Genomic DNA, 21,599 nt, shown 5'->3' with positions numbered 1-21,599 from the left:
GCAAGCATGCTGTATGCCGCCTTGACTACCTTCTCTACCTGCATTGCCACTTTCAGTGACCTGTGTACCTGTACACCCAGATCCCTTTGCCTATCAACACTCTTAAGGGTTCTGCCATTTACTGTATATTTCCTATCTGTATTAGACCTTTCAAAATGCATTACCTCAGATTTGTCCGGATTAAACTCCATCTGCCATCTCTCCGCCCAAGTCTCCAACTGATCTATATTCTGTTGTGTCCTCTGATGGTCCTCATCGCTATCTGCAAATCCACCAACCTTTGTGTCGTCCGCAAACTTACTAATCAATCCAGTTACATTTTCCTCCAAATCATTTAGCAAAGGTCCCAGCATTGATCCCTGAGGAACACCACTTGTCACCGCCCTCCATTCAGAAACGCACCCTTCCACTGCTCCCCTCTGTCTTCTTTGACCGAGCCAGTTTTGTATCCACCTTGCCAGCTCACTTCTGATCCCATGCAACTTCACCTTCTGCACCAATCTGCCATGAGGGACCTTGTCAGAGGCCTTACTGAAGTCCATGTAGACAACATCCACTCCCTACACTCATCAATCATCTTCGCCACTTCCTCAAAAAACTCGATCAAGTTCGTGAGACACGACCTCCCCTTCACAAAACCATGGTGCCTCTCACTAATACGTCCACTTATTTCCAAGTGGGAATAAATCCTGTCTCGAAGAATCCTCTCCAATAATTTCCCTACCACTGATGTAAGGCTCACCGGCCTGTAATTACCTAGATTATTCTTGCTACCCTTCTTAAACAAAGACACAACATTGGCTATTCTCCAATCCTCTGGGACCTCCCCTGTAGCCAGTGAGGATACAAAGATTTCTCTCAAGCCCCCAGCAATTTCCTCCCTTGCCTCTCTCAGTATTCTGGGGTATATCCCATCAGGCCCTGGGGACTGTCTATCTTAATGTTTCTCAAGAACCCCAATACCACCTCCTTTTTGATCTCAACATGACTCAAACTATCTACACATCTTTTCCCAGACTCACCATCCATCAAGTCCTTCTCTTTGGTGAATACTGACGCAAAGTACTCATTTAATACCTCACCCATTTCCTCTGGCTCCACGCATAGATACCCTCCCTTGTCCTTGAGTGGGCTAACCCTCTCCCTGGCGACCCTCTTGCTCTTTATATATCTATAAAAAGCCTTGGGATTTTCCTTAATCCTGCAGGCCAATGCTTTTTCGTGACCCCTTTTAGCCCTCCTTACTCCTTGCTTAAGTTTCTTTCTACTTTCCTTGTATTCCACACTTGCTTCGTGTGTTCCCAGCCTCCTAGCTTTGACAAATGCTTCCTTTTTCTCTTTGACTCGGATCACAATATCTCTCGTTATCCAAGGTTCCCAAAATTTGCCATACTTATCCTTCATCCTTACAGGCATGTGCCGGTCCTGAATTCCTATCAACTTACACTTGAAAGTCTCGCACATGCCAGATGTTGATTTGCTGTCTCTTTAAGACAGGACAGCAGAAGAGGGTCACCTGATTTGAGGGACCAATGGGAACTGTGAGTGATCACCTCAAGGTGGAGTCCTCTCTTGGGCAGAATACATCTGGAAGCAATGTTGTAAGCATGTAAGCACTGGAGCAGCAGGGAGCTGTACAAATTTCTCTTGATAAACACTCTTCTTAACAAAATCTGAAGCCTCTTGATGATGTCAGAAGTGTGCCACACTAATTGCGATAAAAGTTAAATGGTGTTTTGGCATAAAATTCTTGACTTGGGTGGCACAGTGGCACAATGGTTAGCACTGCTGCCTCTCAGCACCAAGGACCCAGATTTGATTCCATCCTTGGGTGATTGTGTAGATTCTGCGCGTTCTTCCCGTGTCTGCGTGGGTTTCCTCCTGCTTTCCAAAGATGTGCAGATTAGGTGAATTGGCAATGGTAAATTGCCCCTTAGTGTCCTGAGATCTGTAGGTTAGGGGTAATCAATGGGGTAAATATGTGGGTTTACAGGCTCTGTCGCAGAGTGCAGACTCAATGAGCAGAATGGTTTCTTTCTGCACTGGAGGGATTCTATGCTTCTATATGACTAGACCAAAACAAACTGTTATTTTAAGCTTAAAATGATAACATATCTGAAATCCAACTAAAATTTGAGAATAAATCTCTTATGAAGACTATATAACCAAAATTAGACTGAGTAAAATTATGGCTAGTCTAAAATACACCACTGGCATCCAGTCCAGGCTGGTTTTGGTCAATACACCGCCATGGAGTCGATGCCTTTGTTAGGAACGAAAATGGGTGGTCTGAAACACCGATTTCTTCTGTCCGTGCTAACAGACCTGCTGTGCCTTTACAATGTTTTCTATTAATTTACTTAATTTCAAGAATTTGTGGATTCATTTGATGGTTTAACACATAGCTGCGATTAAAATTTTTAAAAATGTGTTTTGAAGGATAGAGGTCATAGTTTGAGGATAAGGGGTGAACCTTTTGGAGCTGAGGTGAAGAGAAATTTCTTCACCCAAAGGGTGATGAATGTGGAGAGACCAAGTTAGTTAGGATTATATTCACTGGAGTTTAGAAGAGTGAGAGGGGATCTCATAGAAACTTAAAATTCTAACAGGGTTAGACAGGGTAGATTCAGAAAGAATGTTCCCAATAGTGGGGGAGTCCAGAACTAGGGGTCATAGTTTGAGGATAAGGTGAACCTTTTAGAGTTGAGGTGAGGAGAAATTTCTTCACCCAGAGGGTGGTGAAAGTGTGGAATTCACTATCACAGAATGTAGTTGAGGCCAAAACATTGTCTGATTTCAAAAAGAAATTAGATAAAGCTCTTGGCGCTAAAGGGATATGGAAGGAAGGGGGGGGGGGGGGTCAGGATATTGAATGCGATGATCAGCCATGGTCAAGATGAGTGGTGGAGCAGGCCCGAAAGCCTAATGGCATACTTCTGCTTCCAGTTTCCATGTTAACTTAAGTGAAAGAATACCTGACGTGGGTGTATTTTTAATGTGAAATACTTGCTTTGTTTGCTCAATTCCCTGCTCCAAACTCCGGTTAAGAAAAAGCAATAACCTTCGAGCCCTCCGAAAACAACCCAAACTAGAGATATCATTGTTCCAACATTAAACTGACCACAACATCTGCCTGTCCAGGTGGGCAGTGAAAGATCTGAAGGAATCTATGTTGACCCCTTTCAGAAAATAGCCTCCAAGTTTGCTTTCATAAGTGACAACATATCAAGGTATGTGAAGAGGATTGAGATGTTTGAGTTTCATCGTCCCTTTCCTAAATTATCTGGGACGCTACATGTACTGCTTCCCAATGTTTTCAGTTTGGCAGGGCAGTGAGGGTGCAAGGTTTTGGTCAACCCAACATGAATTGTTCCTTAAGATTCCTAGTGCTGAACTGCTTTGTAAGGCAAGGCCTTGTTCTACATGCTGTAATGTTAATTTTTTTAAATTCCCTCATGGTTGAGAGCTCCAATCTAGCAGTTCTAGGACCCTGCCAAATGTAATGTGCCCCATGTCCTATCTTACAAGACGTGGATTGCTCAAATTTGAGGTGGTTATCCAATTTGGAAACTTATTTTTGGTTCCATATCTTTATAATGAAACAGTTCAATCTCTGCTTTCTTTATTGAATTACTTGCAGTTATGTTGCACATATCTAAATCCCTTTTTGCCCTTACCAGAACAGCATTCAGAAGAAAATTTCAGCTAAATGATTGATTATAAGCTCCTAGATATGAGTTTCCAGTGTGATATGGCATCCTGAGACAGAAGGTTGAGATTGGTATTCTAGATAAATCAAATGAGACCAGGAACCTCCTTTTATTTGAATCCACATGTTAATCCTGGAGTGAGAAACACACACAATCGTACCCGATTGGTATTTTCCAGTAGGTTGCATCACCTTTGACCTAGTTGGAAATTTGGGTACAACTTAGTAGGTTGGAGCTATTTGAATTATGTCCGTACCCTGTAGTAATTTTTGAGCAGTGACACTGTCCCTGAATTCAAGGTTCTTCTCCAAACTCAATCAATAGTGGGTTTGGTAAAAGTAGAATTGCTTTCAGTGATCAGCTTTGCCGCACGTTCTGCTGAATCGATTATGGGATTGAAGAATAAGAGTAGCTATACAATCCTGATGGCAATGATAGTTTAAAAAGTGAAGCTTTTGTTGTTTGTAAAACGCATGTAAGAGTTGAGAGCAACCAACTCATGCCAAAATGTCATTCTTGAGCTTGTCAAGTACTTTGTTTTAATTTAAATTGGATGAAATGTTGTTAATGTTGCCTCATCCTAAGTAGGTGGAGTGGCTGTGTGACACACATACTTGATCTCTCTGTATCAAGAGCTGTATTTTAAAGGTCCCAGCTGTTTGCAAATTAAGAATTACCAAACCTAATTGCTTATTCCTTTGCTTTTCAATCGCCACTATTATTCCTACAGCCATTTGTCTGCAATAGAAATTACACTTTTTTAACTATCTTAATCTTGATCGCTCAATGAAATTGTACACCTATGTTGTAAGCTGACTTTGCCAATAGCTAAATGAGCTGAATGATGAGTAAAACTCTATTTGTATTTGTGTGTCTCTTCTTCCCTTGGTTATGTCATACTATCTACTCAAGTTTCAGGTGATAGATGGGAACTATTACGGCTTCTCTTTCACAGTTGAGTGGAAGAAGGCTTGACTGAAACAGACCAGCATGGACTGGTTAGGTTGAATAGCCTGAATTTTGTATATCTTATAGATGGCATATGAGCCTTGATTTAGATTAGTTTATTGCTCCTGGGTCTATATTATTCTGGGTTGCTTTTTAAGTCTGAGAGTTATGGGGGGGTTTTTTATTCATTCATGAGACATGGCTGCCGTTGGCTGGCCAGCATTTATTGCCCATCCCAAATTGCCTGAGGGCAGTTGGGAGTCAACCACATTGCTGTGGCTCTGGAGCCACATGTAGGCCAGACCGGGTAGGGACAGCAAATTTCATTCCCTAAGTGACGTTAGTGAACCAGATGGGTTTTTCTGGCAATCGACAATGGTTTCATGGTCATCAGTAGATCCTTAATTCCAGATGATGTTTACTGTTTTCAAATTCCACTATCTGCCATAGTGGGATTTGAACCCAGGTCTCCGGAACATGAGCTGAGTTTCTGGATTGATAGTCTAGCAATAATACCACTAGGCCATCACCTAGTACTGCCTAAAGAACTGTATAATCTGAATTATTAAAACATATCACCTGTTACAGAGATCCACAAAGACTATACTATACATAAATGAGTTAACTAAGAAATAAGCTTGTTATATACCAAGCATTTGTCAAAAGGTCATCTGGACTTGAAATATCAACTCTTTTCTCTCCTCACAGATGCTGTCAGATTGCTGAGATTTTCCAGCATTTTTTCTTTTGATCCTGAATTGTTTGCTATACTGATTATTTTTGTAAAAACTTTGTCTTAGTAATGCATAATAAACCCTAGTTCTCACTGTTCAGTATTAGAAGTTACCCTTCTTCTCAATCCCCTGTAAATAATCCAGTTGTTCCTCGCCTTCAGTAGGTTGCCTTCATTCGCCTCGCCTGACTTCATTTTCGGTTTCAAGATTTGCAAGAGGATGAATGTCAGACTCGACGTCAAAAATTTAATCATTTTGTTAATTTGACTGCCCTGTCAAACTTTTCATTTCGCTGTCAAACTTTTTATTTAGCTGTTGTTTTTAATTCGGGTGATTAAGATTTAGAAAAGCAAATTTCCCGGGCGTTGCAATATCAGATTGCATTTTGCTTTGGTTTCTATATACCATGAGACTGTCCACTCCTTCCAGTGTTCTGGGTTGCAGTCACAGGTTGACTGAGGTCCTATTTTTGGAACTGAAGGCAGATCATGAGAATAAATGCAACCAACTCATTTTCATGATCCACTCAAGTTCCAAAGATATATCTCTGTCCACATTGTTCAGAACACATCATGTAAGGTCTTTTGAGCAGGTAAGTGGTCCAAGTACTATGATTCTTAATGGCCTGATTATCTCACTTGCTGTTGTTTCTTTATTTCAATAATTCAGTTATGGAAATAACTGGATTTCTCTTTGGAAGAACCAGCATGGACTTGATGGATCAAGTGGTCTCCTGTGCTGTACTGTCCTATCATGCTACGAAATTACTTGCCTCAGTGTATTTTTTCCCTGTTAATTGATCTGAAGGTGGGATACTTCACTCCTCCCCTCTAGCTTCCATTGGATCACCACTGGAGGGCATGTTGGGTAGTGTTGGAAATCGTTTTATTCTCTTAATTGTTTATTGATTCAACCACAGAGTGTTATGCAAATTATCTTTAGACGGAGCTGGACTAAAGATGTGTATATGAAAGCTAGCTTGCTTTAAAAGTGTTCAAATGGGACCTGAAGGGCTGTTGAGCCTCTGCCCATTAAAATACAACATTTTCAGATTTGCCACAGTGCTAGTGAACCTATTCATTGGATTTTAATGGAGTCATTCGAATCCCCCATTCTGTACTTGTGCTATGTTCTTTCACCAGAATTTCATTTGTGTTTTTTTTCTCTCGTGTATTTTTAAGAATTGTCTTTTACATTTCTAGAAAAAGACGTGGAAAACATCGAGCAGAAGAGCGGGAATAGTATGTTGGTGTTTTTTCCATTTTAGTTATCTCTCCCATGATCTGTGACAATATTAACACCTTTTTAATTCACATGATCTCTGGGCTGAGGTGATACTAATGTTTCTTGAAATACAATAAGGGTGTCCAAATTTCCTTTGGCATGTACAGTATATGGATTCTATATCTCTGAAATAGCAATCTCTGTTAGTGCTCGCTGTATACTGCCCATGTGAGAAGCTGTAGTTAAATTTAATAATCAGTTTAAATATAACTTGTGCTAAAATGCAATGTGTCTGAACCATTGAAGATTTTCTTGCTATTCTCACGTCCTGCCCTGGGTTTCATAGACTCCTATATTTCTATCTGTTTAGTGTCTGTGATATCTCGAAGTACTTCATAAATAGGTTTGATGATGAAAGGCCCCAAGTTAGCTAAAGGGTGGTTAGAGGAAATGGCTAAAGGTTTAGTTCAAGAGTTGGGTTTTAGGCTTTCAAAGGAGCTGAGGTGGAGGGAATAGAGGAGCTGCACAAAAGGGCCACTGCCAGATAAGCAAAGTAGCAAGGCATGGTGGTTAGCTCTGCTGCCTCACAGCGCCAGGGACCCAGGTTCGATTCCCGGCTTGGGTCACTGTATGTGTGGAGTTTACACATTCTCCCTGTGTCTGTGTGGGTTTCCTCTGGGTGCTCCGGTTTCCCGTCTCAGGTCCAAAGATGTGCAGGTTAGGTGCATTGGCCATGCTAAATTCTCCCTCTGTGTACCCAAACAGCCGCCAGAGTGTGGCGACGAGGGGATTTTCACAGTAACTTCATTGCAGTGTTAATGTAAGCCTACTTGTGACACTAATAAATAAACTTTGACTTCATCAGGGAAATAGAGATATCATGCTGGTGGACGTGGGTGGGTTAAGGTCAGGGAGGCATTTCAAATCAGTGTTTGACATTTTATTTATTTTGATTGGGGCTGTGCAGTACGGAGCAAGTGACAGTCAGTCAGGGTTGGGGTGATTGGCAAACTGGACTTAAAGATTCAAGAACAAAGAACAGTAGAGCACAGGAACAGGCCCTTCGGCCCTCCAAGCCTGCGCCGAAGCAAATGTTGAGAATAAGCATAGGGAGAGATCAAGGGCAACTAGAGCAATTGCTCTTAACTGTCAAGGCATCTCCATGCTGGGAATCATAAGAAAAATATTTGCCTCTGTCGCCCTTGTCAGACCGCAGATCTAGACGGAATCCTGAATCCTGGTGTGGTTTCAAATCTGAAAGATTAACAATTGACATGATCTTCTCAGTCTGGCAGCTGCAAGAGAAATGCCATAAATAAAGGAAACTACTATCTTGGCATCATCGATCTCAGCAAGGCATTCAACCATGCGCGCAGAGGTGGTCTATTTAAACTGCTGAAGAAAATTGGCTGTCTGCTAATGTGACCTTTCCATGACCACATGATGATGGATAAGGTCAGCTATGAAGGGACAACGTCAGAACCCTTTGAGCTCCGCAATGGGATCACAGAATGTTGTGTCCTGGCGTATTCTTGTTGTATTCCTTGGCATAATATTTTCTTTGCTGTCATAGGTCTTCAGGTCATCTACATAAATTGTCTAATTTCACACCAAAACTGATGCTCATCTGAGATCAAAAACAAAGATGCACCGAGTCCTTGCTGTGCTTGAATAATGCCGCATTAACATCCCATACTGAGGACCCCCTGCTGCGGCAAATGGACAAGCTCTCTCAGGCCTGTGAAGAGTTTGTTTTGACCATCAGCGTCAGGAAGATGTATCACACATCAGACTGTGGCCATGCTGCCATCTATTTGCATTGACAATGTGATGCTGGAAGTTGTTAGTTTCACATATCCAGGCTCCACAATCACCAGCAATCTGTCACTTGATGCTGAAATCAACACATTGCAAAAGCTGCAGCTGAGTGAAAGAGTTTGGGTCATGAAAGATTGAGAATGTCAAACTGCAGCTCTACCAGGCCTGTGTCTCAGGTGCAGTCAGCCCTCTACAGTGGTGACAGTTAGGCAGCACATGCTAGGCAGGAGAAAAGGCTGAACGGTTTCGACCTTCGCTGTCTCTGGTATATCCTCGGCATCTCTTGGAAAGACAAGGTCACCAGCTGAAAGATCCCAGGGAGTGCAATTGCTATCAGCATACACTGCTAAACCAACGACACCTGCGCTGGCTGTGCACCATTCATCAGATTGATAACAGCAAAGAACTTCTGTGTAGTGAATTGGCCACTAGGTCACCACCTCCTGAGCTTCTGTAGCTCCACTAAAGTACGCTTGCAAGCAAGATATGAAGATGGTGGACAGTGATAACTGGGCAACAGTTTCTGATGGCCGTGACCTCTAGAGGAGGAGTATTCCGAAGGAAATTGGCAGAGAAGAGCAGAAACAAAAAACTCAACCAGCTGAGGAAAGCAGAGCAGCAAATCGTGCACTTTCTCAGCCCACTGTCTTTCTCTGCAGCAAGTTTGGCAAAGACTGCCACACCGTATAGTTGCTCCAGAACCACACCAGGTGATGCTTAAGAGTTGATGACCACACCGCAAACCATTATCTCTCTCAATGGAAGACTGCCGCAAACCCATACATGTAGTAAAGGTTTAATCACCATACTAATGTTATTAATCATAATGCACCAACGAAATACAAAAACAACTTGATTCCTGGTTGAGCTAAAGTATGTATTCATCTGTTTAACTTGGTCCTTTTGCAGATTTGAAGAGATCAGCAGGCAGACTGAAGAAACTCGGATTTTTTGGAATAGATAAACATGGTTGAAATTTGAAACCATTTAAGGAAGTGCCAAGGGAAAGCGAGGTTTAGTAGTAGGAGAGGATGGGTAGATGGGCTTTGAGAACAGAATGATCCAAAGTTTTATCAAAGGTAATATGCAAGATTAACAAGCAATGAGAATTGGTGGGGGAAGTGTTGAATAGGGGAAGACTGAATTTAAACAATGGTTCTCCCAGGGAAGATAAGCTGAGTGGGAGGCATTAAAGATCAGAAGTATGGTGAGTGAGAGACTGGGAGAGGTTGGTCAGGAGTCGTAAGAATGGAAGGAAGACAATTGTAGCAGATACTGCTGTCCAGTAACCCAACAGTTTTGGGCTTGAATTTGACCGTCTTTGGAAATTTCTCATAACTTGAGGTGATTTGTTAAATGAATAATTCTGCCTTTCTTATGTAGCATATACTGTCAAGCTTCTCACAAGGTGCACTTATTGCATGACCTCCTCCTGATATTGAAACAAAATGTTAATTGCTCTTAATCAGCAATGTTCAGTTGGTCTTTCCTACAATTTAACAGCAAGTGTGTTGCCTCCTAGGATGTAGTTATTTTTGTATCCAAACACAAAAGCTCATTCATAACTGATTATAGAGGTTAAATTTAGCATCCAAAGAACCAACCAAGAACATAGCTATCCGTCGTATTCCGTGCAAATACTGAGCAATGAAGTTTGAATCGTCTGATGTTTTAATAAGCATCTCAGTAACAAAGCAAGGCAGCGTGATACTTAGTTTAACTATCAATTTTCAGTTACCCTCATTCGTGTATTTCAAGGAGGCAGCTAAGCAGGAGCTTAGACAGAAAAGGTATTTTTTTATTTAGCAATATTCAAGTTCTGTACTGCAAAACCAAAATAACCTATTTGTGGTGTGTCCTACATGACTTTGGAATGTCCCAAAGTACTTCACAGCCAATAGGGGACTTCAGAGATCTCGTCACTTGTTATAACACAGGGAAAGTAAGCAGCCAGTTTGCACACAGCAAGATCCCAGAAACAGCAATTGGACAAATAACCAGATTAATTTTTTTTGTACTTTTCCAATTTAATCAAGTCCAATTCAGAGTCTCAACAAGTTGAGACACTTCCAATCCAAGCCGACAAGACAGGGCATGCGACCCTTTACCCTGTCTTGGGCCTGATCCACACGAGCCAAGCCGATCGGAGCAGGCAGACGCCTCCGCCCCCAAGGCTTGATCTCATCTGCATCCCAGCCAAAAGGCCGAGATATCGCTTTTAAAAATTGCTTCATATGAAAAAGAAGCTTAAATGCAACCCAATGGCCACGACCAAGTGCAGCATCACCAGACCACACTTGATCTTAGCCAAAAGGCTGAGAAGCGATTAATTTATTTCTAATGTTGGCTACGGTAGACATTTTGGTCAGGATGTTTGGTGAGCTTTGCTCTTCAAATAATACTCTGGTATCTTTTATGTCCATCTGAGAATGCAGATATCGTCACCTAATATCCAAAAGATTTTACCTCTGTCCATGCAGCACTCCCTCACTACCACAATGACATAAACTTCAATTGTGTTCAAGTGTCTGGAGAAGTTTAAATCCATAGTCTACTGATTTAGGGAAAGGAGTACCCAACACTTGACCCTTGAACATTAATTGGGCAGTCTTAGTCCGGGAAGCCTGTTATACATTGGTTGTTGGAATGGAAATGTTGAGGTTTTTTTATTCATTCGTGAGACATGGGTGTCTCTGGCTGGCCAGCATTTATTGCCCATCCCAAATTGCCTGAGGGCAGTTGAGAGTCAACCACATTGCTGGGCTCTGGAGTCACATGTAGGCCAGACTGGGTAAGGACGGCAGATTTCCTTCCCTAAAGGACATTAGTGAACCAGGTTTTTTTGACAATCGACAATGGTTTCATGGTCATCAGAAGATTCTTAATTCCAGATTTTTATTTATTGAATTCAAATTCCACCACCTGGGTCCCAGAACGTTAGCTGAGTTTCTGGATTATCATTAACATTAGCTGGAGTTTCTGGATTAATAGTCTAGCGATAATACCACTAGCCCATTGCCTCCCCCTCATTGAGGAGCACAAGCCTGCAGTTAAGTCATGAGTATCCTGAAAGAAGTTCTCACTGTCTTTGGTGTACTATACTCGATCAACAAGGCCTTGATGCAGCCAATAGTTAAGTCTAGAAAGGATCATTAGGACTCTTTGGATAGGTGTAAGCATATTCCTCCAATAGTACCAGAATTTGGAATGCAGGATTTCTGATTATTTTGTTGGGAGCTCCAACTGAACATCCCTTTCTATTTTCTCTACATACTGATGATTTTTCAAAGGTCCTTGGCTCTGAGAATCTTAATCCCCATCTAACCTCTCTTCTCTTTTCCTCCCTCAAAGTTGCACGTGCTGCCAGCAGATGAACTACTAGAGGTGGTGGTGATTGGAAATGTGATTCCATGTTAAAGTGGCATTGTCTTGTATGTTAGCATGCCTCGTGTGCCGGTGAAGAGGAGACAAAACTGATGTTTTCATTGGAGTTCAGCTTCATGTCAAAGTCACGGGACGATTAAATCTTCACTTCATATTTGCTGTGCAAGAGTATTTCAGTCACAGAATATAAAATCAAGAGAACTGCATGTTTGGTTAAATACCGCAAAGCACTGAAGTGCAGTCACTGTAGGAAACCGTAGCAGTTGATTTGCACACTGCAGTGTCTAACAAATAGCAGAGCAAATGACTGGTTAAATATATATTTTCTTTTGACAGGAGGAATGTTGGCCAGAACACACGTTAAATGTGCGATTCTATACATTTGCTGATATTTATAAACAAAACCTTATTTTGAAATTTAAGAATTTTTTTTGGAGAAGGGAGCTTTAGGAAATAGGACGGGGGTTAGGATATTTTGAGGTTCCCAGTCTATTTTTAAAGAAATATTTTAGCGGGGGTTCTATCTACCGCATTATTTAACTGTTACGTTGTAATGGTTGAGTTGTACTGTTGACACACTAACCTTCAACTAAGTTCAGGCTTGTTCAGGTTAAAATAAAATCGGTTTGAAAACGCAGCAGACATTTTGAAAGGGATGAAGAAAACATTAAACAAGCAAATGCATTGTTGAAGGAGTTGGTGTGTATCATTGACTCAGTCCTTAGCTATGCCTTCATCCCCGCCCCATAGAACTTCACTCAGCAGTATGCATGTGCCTTGAGGTGCACTGTCAAAGCTGCCTGTCTGGCCCGAGTGGGAGGAAGACCATGAAATATACACCAAAGAAGGAAAGTGATTCTGTACGTCACACCAGACCTGGAGCATTTGCTTCTTGGCAATTGTTTTTTTATTGGGTTTAGCCTTAATACATTCCTTGAGGAATCTCAGAGTAACTTCATTGCAGTGTTCATGTAAGCATTACTTGTGACTAAATAAATTTTAACTTGATTTTAGAACTTATTAATGGAGGAATGGTGGGAGACTGTGCCTAAAATAAGAACAGTAAAAAGTCTCAAAACACCAGGTTAAAGTCCAACAGATTTATTTGGAATCACAAGCTTTCAGAGCGCTGCCCCTTCATCGGGTGAGGATTATTCACCTGATGAATGAGCAGCGCTCCAAAAGCTTGTGATTCCAAATAAACCTTTTGGACTTTAATCTGGTGTTGAGACTTCTTACTGTGCTCACCCCAGTCCAACGCCAGCATCTCCACATCATAAAATAAGATGTAGTTTCTATCTTGTGTAGAAATTTTGACAGTTTGTCCAAACTTGGTCCTTTTTTTTTCAAAGAAATATATTATTTTGGATATTTTCTTAAGGTTGGGCCCCTCTCCCAGCCACACTTTCCTCCCTTATCTTTGTCTCCTTCTGTCATAATGATGACCAAGAGGGCAGGTAACCTACTTCTCCATCACTGGTATTAGCACCTTGACTCAGATGAATGACATACCCAAAAATGTGTTTCATTTTCCTTCGTCCAACCCTGTTTGTTTTCTGATCTTCATCATGTATGTATCATCCTTTCCAGTTAGACTGAGATGAAATGACCAATTTAAAGATACTCCATCATGTTAAAGCACCTCAGCAACTCTTCCATGTTTTAAGGTTTAATGGGTCCTGGTGATCAAAGCTTCCAGAATATGACTCTTGCACAGCTAGTAGTAGCCTCTGGTTAACAAGGGTACTCAAAAGAATCTAATTAGATGTGAATTATTATCAAAATAATGTTTATATATAAAAAATGCTTGGTATTGTCACAATACAGGACAACATATTTCTGTTCCCTCAACAAGCTAATGAAATATAGTAAGAAGGTATAAGAGTTGAGTGGCGAAGCAAAGACGTTATTTCGAGGCTTGCTGCTCATGTTTAATGCAAATTAACACTTTGACATTCAAAGGGGATTATAAATTAAAGTAGAAAAGTTAGCATTATAGAGGCCTGCTACACAATACTTTGCCACTTTAATGTTAGGTTATTTGGGATCAGTGGAATGTTTGTGTGCTGGTAATGGCCTGTGTAAGAAGCACTTACTCTCTTGTTCTTCAGTGTGGCTTCAGCTCTGCATTCGGAAAACCATGACCGATACGAACGTCTCACTTCAGTGTCGAGCTCAGTTGACTACGATCAGCGAGACAATGTAAGTGATTTTGCTTTTTCTAGAAATAGATTAATACATTGTTACTTGCACTGCGGAATTAATTGTCATTTCAAAGCCATCTTTCATTTAATGTTGCACCTTTTAACCTAAAACATCCCAAGATGGTTTACCTGAGCTTAATCGGACAAAAATTGAAACTGAGTCACAGAAGGAGACGTTTAGAAATGTGGCTAAATACTTGGTGCAAACATGGATTTTGTTTGAGGGGAGATGCATTATGAGAGCAAATTCAAAAGGAAAGCAGATAGTACTTGATAAGAGGGAATTATTTGCAATATTAACTAACATGGGGAGCCATGAATGCAAGTTTAGCATCAGCAGATTGCAGGATTGCATTTGCAGGATTAAGGGTTAAACAGGGTTAAATTGCAGGAAGTGAATCCAGATGAGCTTGGCAACAGCATAAGGGAAGAAACTAGAGAAAGATAAAAGTTCCTGACTAGGGCTCTGGAGATACTTGGGGAAAGCTTGGGTAGGTGGATACGGAGAAAGGCGTTTGCAACTGAGGCACCTGGTCAATCTCAGTGACAAAAGTCCATGAGATCCTCATACTTGTTGGATGTGAGGTTGGAGGGGCAGCGTATAAAGGGGTTTACGGAGAAGGTTGCTGATGGGATCGTGGGGGTGGTTGGGGAAAGAAAGAAGCGACAAATTAATTTTGCATTTGAAGATTTTGGAGTAGTATGCACTAGTAGCAAGACCTGCATGTCCTTGATGTAGTCCAGCCAGCCAGACACTGGTAAATGTGAGGTCATCCATTTTGGTAGGAAAAACAGCAAAATGGACTATTTAAATGGTAAAAAATTGCAGCATGCTGCTGTGCAGAGGGACCTGGGTGTCCTTGTGCAGGAATCTCAAGGAGTTGGTTTGCAAGGTGCAGCAGGTAATTAAGAAGGCAAATGGAATTTTGTCCTTCATTGCTAGAGGAATGGAGTTTAAAAACAGCCAGGTTATGTTGCAGCTGTATAAGGTGCTGGTGAGGCCACACCTGGAGTTCTGTGTACAGTTTTGGTCTCCTTACTTGAGAAAGGATATACTGGCACTGGAGGGGATGCAGAGGAGATTCACTAGATTGATTCCGAGAGTTGAGAGGGTTGGCTTATGAGGAGAGACTGAGTAGACTGGGGCTGTACTCATTGGAATTCAGAAGAATGAGGGGAGATCTTATAGAAACATATAAGATTGTGAAGGGAATAGATAAGATAGAAGCAGGGAAGTTGTTTCCACTGGCGGGTGAAACTAGAACTAGGGGGCATGGCCTCAAAATAAGGGGAAGCAGATTTAGGACTGAGTTGAGGAGGAACTTCTTCACCCAAAGGGTTGTGAATCTGTGGAATTCCCTGCCCAGTGAAGCAGTTGAGGCTATCTCATTGAATGTTTTTAAGGCAAGGATAGATAAATTTTTGAACAGTAAAGGAATTAAGGGTTATGGTGAGCGAGCGGGTAAATGGAGCTGAGTCCACAAAAAGATCAGCCATGATCTTATTGAATGGCGGAGCAGGCTCGAGGGGCCACATGGCCTCCTCCTGCTCCTAGTTTTTATGTTCTTATGACTGAGTGGCTAAGCATAAAGAGTTAAGAAGAGCCAGGAGGGGACATGAGAAGTCTTTGGCAGGTAAGATCAAGGAAAACCCTAAAGCTTTCTATAGGTATGTCAGGAGTAAAAGAATGACTAGGGTAAGATTAGGGCCAGTCAAGGACAGGAGTGGCAAGTTGTGCGTGGAGTCTGAAGAGATAGGAGGGGCACTAAATGAATATTTTTCGTCAGTATTCACACTGGAGAGGGACAGTGTCGAGGGAAGTACTGAGATGCAGGCTGTTGGACTGGATGGGATTGATGTTCATAAGGAGGAGGTGTTAGCAATTCTGGAAAGGGTAAAAATAGATAAGTCCCCTGGGCCGGATGGGATTTATCCTAGGATTCTCTGGGAGGCTAGAGAGGAGATTGCAGAGCCTTTGGCTTTGATCTTTGTGTCGTCATTGTCTACAGGAACAGTGCCAGAAGACTGGAGGATAGCAAATGTTGTCCCCTTGTTCAAAAAGGGGAGTAGGGACAACCCTGGTAATTATAGACCGGTGAGCCTTACTTCTGTTGTGGGCAAAGTATTGGAAAGGATTATATGAGATAGGATTTATAATCACCTGGAAAGGAATAATTTGATACGGGATAGTCAGCACGGTTTTGTGAAGGGTAGGTCGTGCCTCACAAACCTTATTGAGTTCTTTGAGAAGGTGACCAAAGAGGTGGATGAGGGTAAAGCGGTTGATGTGGTGTATATGGATTTCAGCAAAGCGTTTGATAAGGTTCCCCATGGTAAGCTTTTGCAGAAAATACGGACACATGGGTGATTTAGTGGTTTGGATCAGGAATTGGCTAGCTGTAAGAAGACAGAGGGTGGTGGTTGATGGGAAATATTCATCCTGGAGTTCAGTTACTAGTGGTGTACCACAAGGATCTGTTTTAGGGCCACTGCTGTTTGTCATTTTTATTAATGACCAGGATGAGGGTGTGGAAGGATGGATTGGTAAATTTGCGGATGACACTAAAGTCGGTGGAGTTGTAGACAGTGCGGAGGGAAGTGGCAGGTTACAGAGGGACATAGATAAGCTGCAGAGCTGGGCTGAGAGGTGGCAAATGGAGTTTAATGCGGAAAAGTGTGAGGTGATTCACTTTGGAAGGAGTAACAGGAATACAGAGTACTGGGCTAATGGTAAGATACTTGGTAGTGTGGATGAACAGAGGGATCTGGGTGTCCATGTGCATAGATCCCTGAAAGTTGGCACCCGGGTTGATAGGGTTGTTAAGAAGGCGTACGGTGTGTTAGCTTTTATTGGTAGAGGGATTGAGTTTCGGAGCCAGGAGGTCATGTTGCAACTGTACAAAACTCTGGTGCGGCCGCACTTGGAGTATTGCGTACAGTTCTGGTCGCCACATTATAGGAAAGATGTGGAAGTGTTGGAAAGGGTGCAGAGGAGATTTACCAGGATGTTGCCTGGTATGGTGGGAAAATCGTATGAGGAAAGGCTGAGGGGCTTGAGGTTGTTTTCGTTAAAGAGAAGAAGGTGAAGAGGTGACTTAATAGAGGCATACAAGATGGTCAGAGGATTAGATAGGGTGGATAGTGAGAGCCTTTTTCCTCGGATGGTGATGGCTAACACTAGGGGACATAGCTTTAAATTGAGGGGTGATAGATATAGGACAGATGTCAGAGGTAGGTTCTTTACTCAGAGTAGTAAGGGCGTGGAATGTCCTGCCTGCAGCAGTAGTAGACTCATCAACATTTAAGAGCATTCAAATGGTTATTGGATAAACATATGGATGATATTGCAAAAGTGTAGATTAGAGGGGCTTTAGATTAGTTTCACTGGTCGGCGCAACATCGAGGGCCGAAGGGCCTGTACTGCGCTGTAATGTTCTATGTTCTAAGCTAATTGTGTGTCTGTACATTTAGATCTGCACCTTTTGTGCTTGAGGAAGCAAGGCTGGGAGCTGTACCCTGAGCACCTAAACGGTTGGAAGAGAATAGGGATATTAAAGCAAATGTTGAGGGTGTATTGGGCAGATCAATTGCTACAGAACTGTTGTAAATTTTGGCTCCGTCTTTCCAATGAAAACAATCCTAGCTTCTTCTACCTCTGCTTGTAGTCAACACCCTCAAACAGGCAACATCCTGGTGAACCTTCATGGCATTCTCTCCAAACCTTCCACGCCCTTCTGGTGGTGTGGTGACCAAAACTGCATGCAATACGCCAAATGCGGCCTAATCAATGTTTTATATAGCTGCAACATGATTTCCCAACTCAAATTCTTCAAGTGTTATCTTGATGTCAAAGGCATCTACTCTTTCCTCTCCTCGAGTTCATTTTGTGTATTTGTATCCTGATAAAGGTTGTGATGAGTTTGGAACCAAGTGGTTCTGGCAGAACATAACTCAGTACCATTAAGCAGCTTATTTTGTGTAGATGTTGTTCGATGACATTATTGATGAATCCTATCAGTGTGTTGTTGATTATTGGGTGGGTAGGGGTTTGAGGTTGGGTCTGGAATGAGCTGAGTAATGCACTGTATGGAAACAGTTTGGCTCAAAGAGGAACTAGCTCTGGTGCACAAATCTTCAGCGATGATAGCCAGGTTATCGTCCAAATCCATATCTTTGTGTCCAATGCCTTCAGCGTAATATATGTAAAGTTGAGCGCTTGTTTGAGCAGTCATCTATGAAAATGGAGATCCTGGGAGGCGTTCAAGTAACCTGCTCCACTGAACACGTTTGGCAAATATTTTGGCCTTTCACTTTTGCATTCTTACAGGCTACAACTTAATGATGGTTATGTTCCACATTTTGTCCAAGGGAGTAATGAGGAGTGAGAGAGATGTTTCAGCTAAGGAAGATACAATTGAAGCCAGAATGCAGGTTGTTACGAGACAAAGGATGCCCTTCTGTAAAGTGAAGGACAGGGGGATTTGAGGGTTTGACATTTCTGAAGGAACCTCAATGTTGAGCCCATTGGCTTTTCAATGTTCCAAAACATGACAATACAAGACTCCCATTTGGGAACATATGATGGCCTATCAAACTCATGTGAACTGTTCATTTTGCATCCTTTAATTCTAAACCAGTTGAGTTTAGGTTTCTTTTCAATGCCTATTAGAGGTGTGGCACTGGGTCATTGAACGTATCCATTCTACTTTCAGAAACAATAATAATCTGGTGATGAAGCAAAGTTCAAATCTTTTTTATAAACCCTACCAATGCCTCCAATGATAAACCATTTCAGCTGATCCGAATAACTTTCGCAAGAGTACAAAGATTAGTCTGGTGACTTATTTATGTGTATATCTAGCTGAGCGATCGTCATTACTTTTTTGGAATGCTCTTTTGTGGAGGAGTTTTGTATTAAACTTTTTTTTTTCTTCCCCATTTCTGCCCTGCCTCCAGAAGTGTCAGTTCGCTAACTAGGATAATGGTTGTGTAGACATAGACTGCCGTCGCTTATTCTGGGGCAGCACGGTGGCATAGTGGTTAGCACTGCTGCCTCACAGCTCCAGGGACCCAGGTTCGATTCCCGGCTTGGGTTACTATCTGTGTGGAGTTTGCACATTCTCCCCATGTCTGCGTGGGTTTCCTTCGGGTACTCCGGTTTCCTCCCACAGTCCAAAGATGTGCAGGTTAGGTTGATTAGTGTCAGGGGGACTAGCCAGGGTAAATGCATGGGTTTATGGGGATAGGGCCTGGGTGGGATTGTGGTCGATGCAGACTCCTTATTGTTTTTGCTATTGCTCTTTCTGCAGCCTAGTAGTTCAGAAGGCAGACTTTCATCTGATTTCATAGTGAGATTTTTCCCTGTAATAGGTTGCTTACCTGTTGCAGAAGGCTTGTAGCTTGAGGGGCACCACTCCACATCTTGCCTGGTAGGCAAGGAGTTTCTCCCACTCTTGCCCCATGCCATTGGCACGTTGGAAGGATTTTGCAGGTAATACGCAACCTGGTGGCCAGGTTAAGAATGCCTTCCTTGGCCATCAAGTCCTGGAATGGGACTCGAATGCGGAGCTCCTGGCTCAGAGGCAGGGATGCTACCCACTGCATCTAGAGACCTCTATTCATTCCTCATGCAAGAGCTTTATTAACGTAGAAGACCATCCAAATGTTGAGGACATCCTATTTATAATTATCAGGAGCAGGAACCAAATCCAGATATGCTTTTATTTTCCCTATCTGGGAGAACTGTGGCCAATAGTAATTCAGCCACCACCACCTGGTTGTAACCAGCTCACTTGATCCAGACTCTAGATCAAACCGGTATTTATGACTTTGAGATGGGAACTTTGCCATTTAAACCATCAAGATACTACTGAAATTTCAATTCATGGGAAATCATTAGCCAGGTGCAAACTGTTAAAAGGAAAGTCTTGCATTTATATAGCGCCTTTCATATTCATAGGATGTCCCTTAGTGCTTTACGGCTAATTAAGTACTTTTTGAAGTGTGTTCATGACATGCTGTGGGTCTGAAGGCGCATGTCGACTAAACCAGGCAGATTTCCTTCCTTAAAGTACATTGGTGAACCAGATGGCTTTCTACCACAATTGACAATTCCGTGGTCACCATTGGAGTAGCTTTTAATTCCAGATTTCTTATTATTGATTGAATCTGAACCAGTTTCCCCAGAGTATTAGCCTGAGTCTCTGGATGGCACATTAGCACAGTGGTTAGCACTGCTGCCTCACAGCGCCAGGGACATGGGTTCGATTCCCGGCTTGGGTCACTGTCTGTGTGGAGTCTACACGTTCTCCCTGTGTCTGCATAGGTTTCCTCCGGGTACTTCAGTTTCCTCCCACATTCTGAAAGACGTGCGGGTTAGGTGCACTGACCCGAACAGGTGCCGGACAGTGGTGACTAGGGGAATTTCACACTAACTTCATTGCAGTGTTAATGTAAGCCTTACTTGTGACAGATAAATAAACTTTAACTTTACTAGTCCAGTGACATTAGTACAATGCCACCACTTGCAGGCTGTTGTGTTGGATAGACCTGTAAAACAGAATTTAAAACTTGATCTGATCATGCAAATTAAAGATCAAGACAAAACCACACCCTTGTTACAGACCTTACAAAAACCTTTGCAGCAGATAACCAACGCTACTTGGATAGCCAGTGCTGGGATGGGCTCAGATGTTGATGTCATATCCCATTATAGAATGATAAAATGGTTGCAGCACTAAAGGCAGCCATTTGGCCTGTTGTGTTAATGCCTGCTCTCTGAAAGCAGCCAGTATTGCTCCCTTACCTCCCCCCATCTGCCCTGTAAGCATGCAAATTTCTTGTCAGATAATTATCCAGTTTGTGTATCTCCAGTGCTCTGTATCATTGTGTATTGTGAAGAGTTGTGTCCTTCATTAAGTTTAAGTCTGTGTTCCCATTAATCTGTGCACATTTTAAATTGCTGCTGATGGATCTAGTCTTCTGATTTAGGGTCAATACACCAATGAGATAGCAGCGCTAAGAACAACCTTTATCAAATCTCAGCCCATAAAATTCAAATGTGACAAGCTTGTGATAAGGAAGTAAGTGCCAATTGAAATCAGTTGCCTGGGCTTTGTGGTCTAGGTTGCGAGGGTGCAGGGGAGATGTGTTACTTGCAATCTGTAGTTTGAACTGTTCCTGGTATTCTGTAACTGGCTTGCAGGAAATACAGAAATATAATTTGCTATTCTAATTAGTGGGTTGTATCTTCTCTCCATGCTGCTAATGCAATACAAAGTCTATAATTCAAAATTACCATTAGGTTTCAGTGCAGTTTGAGCTCAAAGAGCAGGATACAGCATTAAGTAAATGATTTGGGGGTGTTGCGGACTGGTGGTTGTGTCTGTCTTCCTGAGCGCTCTAACAGCAGTCTAAGGATTTTTAAATTAATTTTGAACCCCTCAAAAATTTCTGTGAAGGAGATCATTGACTCTTCTTGGTTTGTCCATCCAATGCAATAGGCAATCTTCACCTCATCTGGTATCGTACAGTGAAATTGTGAATAGAATCATAGAATGCCTATGATGCAGGAGGAG

At 42.1% G+C, this 21,599-nt stretch overlaps 1 protein-coding gene across 1 annotated transcript in view; it reads left to right on the top strand.

The window, feature by feature from the left end:
• The window catches only part of LOC144493915 (mechanosensitive cation channel TMEM63B-like), a 137,457-nt gene that overhangs the window by 97,664 nt on the left and 18,194 nt on the right, over positions 1 to 21,599 (top strand). Inside the window, exons 4-5 of the mRNA XM_078213497.1 lie at positions 6,595 to 6,633; positions 13,930 to 14,020. Of these exons, the coding sequence (XP_078069623.1) occupies positions 6,595 to 6,633; positions 13,930 to 14,020 (130 nt within the window). The remainder of the gene's footprint in view (positions 1 to 6,594; positions 6,634 to 13,929; positions 14,021 to 21,599) is intronic.

This window comes from Mustelus asterias, chromosome 5 (assembly GCF_964213995.1).
Source record: "Mustelus asterias chromosome 5, sMusAst1.hap1.1, whole genome shotgun sequence".
Classification (NCBI taxonomy): domain Eukaryota; kingdom Metazoa; phylum Chordata; class Chondrichthyes; order Carcharhiniformes; family Triakidae; genus Mustelus; species Mustelus asterias.
The sequence above is the reverse complement of the archived record's forward strand: the minus strand, read 5'-3'. Positions and strand labels throughout refer to the sequence as shown.